Source organism: Bos indicus x Bos taurus, chromosome 3, assembly GCF_003369695.1.
Source record: "Bos indicus x Bos taurus breed Angus x Brahman F1 hybrid chromosome 3, Bos_hybrid_MaternalHap_v2.0, whole genome shotgun sequence".
Taxonomy (NCBI): Eukaryota; Metazoa; Chordata; class Mammalia; order Artiodactyla; family Bovidae; genus Bos; species Bos indicus x Bos taurus.
The window spans coordinates 12,486,740-12,494,810 of record NC_040078.1 but is presented as its reverse complement, the minus strand read 5'-3'; the positions used below and the strand labels follow the sequence as shown (position 1 = coordinate 12,494,810).

General features: G+C 39.5%; 1 protein-coding gene across 1 annotated transcript in view; it reads right to left on the bottom strand.

Annotated features, from left to right (window-relative positions):
• Positions 1-1,250: 1,250 nt before the first annotated feature.
• The window catches only part of FCRL3 (Fc receptor like 3), a 36,905-nt gene continuing 30,084 nt past the window's right edge, over positions 1,251-8,071 (bottom strand). Inside the window, 2 exon segments of the mRNA XM_027526014.1 lie at positions 1,251-1,399; positions 1,873-2,151. Coding sequence (XP_027381815.1) covers positions 1,251-1,399; positions 1,873-2,151 — 428 coding nt within the window.

The window sequence follows — 8,071 nt, the reverse complement described above, 5'->3', positions numbered from 1 at the left end:
TGTGGATGTATATATGTACAAAGAGGAATGAAAGATTCTGGAGGTCATAACTAAATGGATATTACCTTGACACCCAGCCAGAAAAAGAAATGATAAGAAATAAAGCTACTAAACCAATATCCCTGATGAACATAGGTGCAAACATTCTTAACAAAATTTTAGCAAATCAAATTCAAAAATTATAACCAAGTGAGGTTAACCCCAGAAATGCAAAGCTGTTTCAACATTCAACATTCAAAATCCAAACTCTGTATCAGTAGACTAGAAAATAAAATCATATGATTTTCTAAATGTAGAGAAAGCATTTGTCATTGTTCTATAAAAACTGTCAGTAAATTACAATTAGTAGGGACTTCTTCAGCCTAATAAACAGTAGCTACAAGAAATCCACAGCTAAGATTATCATATGTAAATAGTGAAAGTTCAAATACTTTCCCCTCCCTAAGCTCAAGAACAAGACAAAGACATGTATTCTCTTAACACTTCTATTCAACATTGTACAGGAGGTTCTAGCCAGTACACTAAGGAAAAAGAAATAAAAGGAATCGAGATTGGAAAGGAAGGCATAAAATTATCTTTATTCATAGATGACTTGATCATCTATGTAGAAAATCTGATGAAATCGACAAAACTAATACTAGAACTAATAAGTGTGTTTAGCAAAGTTGTAGGATATGAGACCAACATAGAAAAATCAATTGAATTTCTATATACTAGCAACAAGGGGCTTCCTTGATGGCTCAGTTGTTAAAGAATCTGCCTGCAATGTGGGAGACCCATTCAATCCCTGGGTTGGGAAGATACCCGGGAGAAGGAACTGGTAATCCATTCCAGTATTCTTGCCTGGAGAATCCCATGGACAGAGGAGCCCGGCGGGCTAGAGTCCACAGGGTCACAAAGAGTTGGACATGGCTGAGCGACTAACATAGTAGCCACAAACAAGCAGAAACTGAAATTTTAAAGTCCATTCTCAGAATATCTTAATTCTATCTAAATATCACTATATTTAAATGTTATTTAAATATATATGAGTTTATGGATTGTACCTATGGCTATTGTTTATTTCTGTTGTTACAGATGAAGGACTTTCTATTTCATTCTTTTTATTTTCACTAAGCTTTGGACTGAGGTTGGAACAGTAAATACTTAACTTTCTAATTTTTGAATGGAAACAAAACTCTACTCTCTGATTTAAAACTCAAATGAAACACGTGGACTAACAACTTCATTAAGAAATTTGTTATGCCTTTTTATCTCTGCCAATCTGTGTGATCAGTACTTGGAAAAGAATAATCAACCTTTGTAGGATGCACTACACAAGTCGAAATAATAATAGCAATGGCAAAAGTCACAACATCAAAGAGTGAGATATAGCCACTTACCTGAATTCCTTTGGGTCCTGAAGTGACACACCAGAGCAGCAGTAACAGCAAGGCCAAGGATGCTCAGTAGCCCTGCAGTGACTCCCTCAGTGATAAGGGTTGTTTTGTTACTGGGTGGTCCTAAGTGAAGAGACCTCTACTTGAGTTCAGTGCCAAATATATTTCATCCAGACAAAAACTATGTAGGTGTGGGACTAGCTATATATTAGGACAGGTTTTTGCCAGGTTCTGATTTCTCAGTTGGAATCATTTCCAGTATAATTTGTAATTTTCAAAATAATAGCACAGGGAAAGTGATTGCCAGAATCTAACATTAAAATTTATTTCTTTTCCCTCCCCTGTCCCCATGAAATCAGTACCAATCTCCAGAAGCCCCAAGCCTTGGTTTCATGTTAATAACTCTTTGACATTGGGAGGATTTGTACAGTCTATTGGAGAAATATTTTATTGACTATAAATGTAACCTGTAGCCCAGGTACCACCAACCTACCTATGATGCTTAGTATCACCATCTCACTGTGCTGTATCCCTAGGCCATTGTCAGCCCCACAAGAGAAGTTTCCGGAATGCTCTGCCATCAGAGTGAGGTTGAAGGATGCTCCTCCTCCAAAGGGGGCCTCTCTGCTCCCCAGCGTGACATTCTTGTAATAAAACCAGTACAGGATTGGGGGAGAACCTCTTTGGGCCTCACAGCGAAGCTCTAACACATCTCCCGCCACAGCCTGGGGCACAGCAGGACTGAAGGTGAAGAGAGGATGAGACACTGGAACTGAAAGAGGCAACATAGCTTATGAGCCGTCCTGGTTAAGTATGTACAAAATAATTTAATAAAGGAAATATCCAGCATAGTTCAGTAGTGGGAGCATGGGCTTGGAATTCAGGAAAACCTGAATTTAAATCCCATCTCTGCTCTTTATTAATGGCAGAGACAGGATTTAAACTCAAGTTCCTTGGTGGCTCTGATGGTAAAGAATCTGCCAGCAGTTCAGGAGACCCAGGTTCAATCCCTGGATCTGGAGAAGGGAATGGTTACCCACTCCAGTATTCTTACCTGGAGAATTCCATGGACAGAGGAACCTGGCAGGCTACAGTCCATGGGGTCACAAAGGGCCGGACTCAGCTGAGTGAATAACACTTTCACTGCCCTTTATTAGCCCTGTGATCTTGATGTTTTAAAACATTTTACTTTCCCCAAGTCTCAGTTTATTCCTTATTAAAGTGGAGGTAATAGTAAGAATCATGTATGTAAAGCATTCAATAAACTAAATTACTAAAAGCAAGAGGAATAATTACTAAAAGCAAGGTTTGTTGCTCCATATTATTAATTCCTGAGACTTAGCTTTAAACCTAGACATCCACACCTATTTGAAGTATCCTCTACTCAGTTACCTTGCTTTATTTTTCTACTTAGCATTCGCACTAACATCTATCAATCTGTTATTTATGTATCTATCCATTTATCATTGTTATATATCTGATTCTCCCAACAGAATGTAAGTTTCATAAGAACAAGGATTTAACTCTTTGTTCATTTTTGTATTTCCAACTGCTAGAATTTTGCCTTGGCATGTAATAGATTATCAATAATTGGTGAATAAGTGGATAAGTAAATTAATTTATATCTGGCCCCAAAATATCCAGATACAGCAATAGCAAGAAAGATTTCCATTTTAATTTGTGATTATAGAAATAAGGAAGCCAGGAAAAACAGAAAATCATTATGTTTTAAATTAATATATGGAATTATTTATCAATAATCAATTAATGTGAAATGTGAACAGTAAGATTGCTGATTCTGTTGTGAGGAAACCCAGGTAAACCAATCTGTGTGCAAGGACTTAAGATATAAACTGTGTGCTTCATTGGCAAGAGAAGTTTGGCAAGGATCTAGAGCTTAGCTTTGCATCTGAGATTGGGTAAAGGAGAGAGGTAATGGAGACAATCAGTTAAATGGGGATAATTCAACTCAAAAATGCACCATCTGCTGGCTGTAAGGCAGATGGCACTAGCGGTCTCATCTGGGTGGAAATGCCAAGTCGTGCTTTTATAAAATTCAAACAGATGGCTTGGGTTTTGGCCTTCTGTATATCCTTTACAATATACAATGACTTGGGCCAGATGCTAAGGGTCTCAGGAGTAAGTCTTTATATGCTTGTGCATCTCACTGTACCTTTTCACCCGTGTCACCACTTCTTATATTTTTATTCAATTTGTATTGCTGTAAAATATACATACATACCTTAAAATATTCCACCATAAACCTTTTAAGTGTATAGTGAAGTGGTATAAATACTTTCATAACACTGTGAAACCAACACCATCATCAATTTCCATAACTTTTTTCTTGTAAAACTGAAATTACATACCCATTAAACAATAAGTCCCTATGCTCTTTCTCCCCAGCCCCTGACAAACACCAGCCTACTTTCTGTTTCTATTATTTTGATTACTCTGAATATATTATATAAGTGGGATCATATAGTATTTGTCTACTTTTGACTGGTTTATCTCACTTACCATAATGACCTCAAGATTCTTCCATGTTGCTGCATGTATCTGAATTTTATTTCTTTATAAGTCTGAACAAATTCCATGTCATGTGTATACCACATCTTGATTACCCATTTATCTTTTAATGGACACTTGGGTTGTTTTCATGTTTTAGCTATAATGAATACTGTTCTGTACATGAGTATACAAATGTCTTTGTGAGAATATATTTTCAATTTTTTCTCTTGTTTTTTTTTTTGCGGGGGGGGCAGTATCCAGAACAATAGAATGGGGGAGACTAGAGAACTCTTTAAGAAAACTGGAGCTACCAAGGGAATATTTCATACAAAGATAGGCACAATAAAGGACGAAAATGGCAATGACTTAACAAAAGCAGAAGAGATTTAGAAAATGTAGCAAGAATACACAAAAGAACTATACAAAAAAGGTCTTAATGACCCAGATAACCATGATGGTGTGATCACTCATGTAGAGCCAGACATCCTGAAGTGTGAAGTCAAGAGGATATTAGGAAGCATCACTACAAACAAAGCTAGTGGCAATGATGGAATTCTGGCTGAGCTATTTCAAATCTTAAAAGATGATGCTGTTAACACACTACATTCATTATGCCAGCAAATTTGGAAAACTCAGCAGTGGCCACAGAACTGGAAAAGGTCAGTTTTCATTCCAATCCCAAAGGAAGGCAAGGCCAAAGAATGTTCAAATTACTGTACAATTGCACTCATTTCACATGCTAGCAAGATTTTGCTCAAAATCCTTCAAGCCAGGCTTCAGCAGTATGTGAACCAGGAACTTCTTTAGAAAAGGCAGAGAAACCAGAGATCAAATTCCCAGCATACACTGGATCATAGAAAAAGAAAGGGAATTAAAAAAAAAAATCTCCTTCTGTTTCATTGACTATGCTAAAGCCTTTGACTGTGTGGATCACAGCAAATTGTGAAATATTCTTAATGAGATGAAATACCAGTCCACATTACCTGCCTCCTGAGAAACCTGTATGCAAGACAAGAAGCAGCAGTTAGAACTGAACATGGAATAATGGACTGGTTAAAAACTGGGAAAGGAGTACATTGAGGCTGTATATTATCACACTGCTTATTTAACTCATATGCAGAGGACATCATGTGACGTGCTGGGCTAGATGAACCTCAAGCTGCAATCAAGTTTCCTGGAAGAGATATCAACAACTTCAGATATGCAAATGATACCACTTTAATGGCAGAAAGTGAAGAGGAACTAAAGAGCCTCTTAATGAAGGTGAAAGAGGAGAGTAAAAAAGTTGGCTTAAAATTCAACATTCAAAAAACTAAGATCATCGCATCCATTGCCATCACTTTATGGCAAATACATGGGGAAAATGAGGAAACAGTCTCAGATTTCATTTTCTTGGGCTCTGAAATCACTTCAGACAGTGATTGCATCTACGAAATTAAAAGATGCTTTCTTCTTGGAAGAATAACAATGACAAGCCTAAACAATGTGTTCAAAAGCAGAGACATCATTTTGCCAACAAAGGTCCATATAGTCAAAGCTATGGTTTTTCCAGTAGTGATGTACAGATGTGAGAGTTGGACCATAAAGAAGGCTGAGTGCCTAAGAACTGATTCTTTCAAACTGTGGTGCTGGAGAAGACTTTTGGACAGCAAGGAGATCAAACCAGTTAATCCTAAAGGAAATCAGTCCTGAATATTCATTGGAAGGACTGATGCTGAAGCTGAAACTCCAATACTTTGGCCACCTGATGAGAAGAGCTGACTCATTGGAAAAGACCGTGATGCTGGGGAAGACTAAGGGCAAGAGGAGAAGAGGGTGACAGAGGATGAGATGGTTGCATGGCATCACTGCCACAATGGACTTGGGTTTGAACAAACTCAAGGAGATAGTGAAGGTCAGAGAAGGCTGATGTGATGCAGTCTATGGGGTCATAAAGAGTCAGACACGACTTAGAGACTAAACAATTCACAAGTGGAATTTATGTGTCATACGGTAGCTCTATTTTTAATTTTCTTAGGAACTTCCATAGTGGTATCAATAATGATTTTATCATTTTACATTCCCACCAAAATTACGTAACATTTAGAATCAAACTCCATAGCCGGCAGAGATGCTCAGAAGGCTCAAACAAAATCTTGTGTGCACCAGGACCCAGAAACCTCACAGAGACTGAGCCAGAGCTGCCTTTGAGTGTTTGAGTATCTCCTGTGGAGGCACGGGTCAGCAGCTGTCTGCTGCGGGGACAGGGACTCTGGCTGGCTGCAGCAGACTTGGGTCATGCAGCATATGGCATAAGTCCTCTTGAAGGAGGTCGCCATTAGCCCCACCATAGAGCTGCTGAGCAGATGACCCACAAACTGCAGAACAATTATACCAAAGAAATTCTTCACTGTTAAGAAAGTTCTAGGACCCACAACAGATTTCCCAACCTGCATATCCTGCAAAGGGACTGAGAACCCCCAGGGAATTTGACTTTGGAGGCCAGTGGGATTTGATTACAGAACTTCCACAGACTGGAGAAACAGGCCCTTGGAGGGCACAAACAAAACCTTGTGCAAGCAAGCCAGGACCCAGGAGAAAGGAGCAGTGTCCCCACAAGAGACTGAGCCAGGCTTGCCTGTGAGTGTCCAGGAGTCTGTGGTGGAGGTGTGGGTCGACAGTTTGGCCTCAGGCCAAACAACAGGGAGGGAACACAGCTCTGCCCATCAACAGAAAGTAAGATTAAAGACTTACTGATCATGGCCCCACCCATCAGAATAAGACCAGTTTCCCCCACAGTCAGTCTGTCCCATCAAGAAGCTCCCATAAGCCTCTTTTCCTCATTCATCAGAGGGCAGACAGAATGAAAACCACAGTCACAGAAAACTAGCCAATCTGATCACATGGAACACAGCCTGTCTAACTCAATGAAACTATGAGCCATGCTGTGTAAAGCCAAGACAGACAAGGTCATGGTGGAGAGTTCTGACAAAATGTGGTCCACTGGAGAAAGGAATGGCAAATCACTTCAGTATTCTGGCCTTGAGAACCCCATGAACAGTATGAAAAGGCAAAAAGATATGACACTGAAAGATGAACTCCCTAGGTCTGTAGGTGCCCAAAATACTACTGAAGAAGAGTGGAGAAATAACTCCAGAAAGAATGAAGAGATGGAGCCAAAGCAAAAACAACACCCAGTTGTGGATGTGACTGGTGATGGAAGTAAAGTCCTATGCTGTAAAGAACAATATTGCATAGGAACCTGGAATGTTAGGTCCATGAATCAAGGTAAACTGGAAGTGGTCAAACAGGAGATGGCAAGAGTGAACACTGACAGTTAGGAATCAGTGAACTAAAATGGACCAGCATGGTTGAATTTAATTCAGATGACCATTATATCTACTACTTTGGGCTAGAATCCCTTAGAAGAAATGGAATAGCCTTCATAGTCAACAAGAGTCTGAAATGCAGTACTTGGATGCAATCTCAAAAATGACCGAATGATCTCTGTTCATTTCCAAGGCAAGTTAAAGTCACTCAGTCATGTCTGACTTTTTGCGACCCCATAGACTATACAGTCCAAGGAATTTTCCAGGCCAGAATACTCTAGTGGGTAGCCTTTCCCTTCTCCAGGGGATCTTCCCAATCCAGGAATCCAACTGGTGTCTCCTGCATTGCAGGTGGATTCTTTACCAACTGAGCTATCAGGGAAGCCCAACCATTAAATATCACAAAAATCCAAGTCTATGCTCAACCACTAATGCCGAAGAAGCTGAAGTTGAATGGTTCTATGAAGACCTACAAGACATTCTAGAACTAACAGCCAAAAAAGATATCTTTTTCATCATAGGGGACTGGAATGCAAAAGTAGGAAGTCAAGAGGTACTTGGAGTAACAGGCAAGTTTGGCCTTGGAGTACAAAATTAAGCAGGGCAAAGGCTAACTGAGTTTTTCCAAGAGAACAAACTGGTCATAGCACACACCCTCTTCCAACAACACAAGAGACAACCATACTCATGGACATCACCAGATGGTCAACACCGAAATCAGATTGATTATATTCTTTGCAGCCGAAGATGGAGAAGCTTTATACAGTCAGTAAAAACAAGACTGGGAACTGACTGTGGCTCAGTTCATGAACTCCTTATTGCCAAATTCAGATTTAAATTGAAGAAAGTAGGGAAAACCACTAGACCATTCAG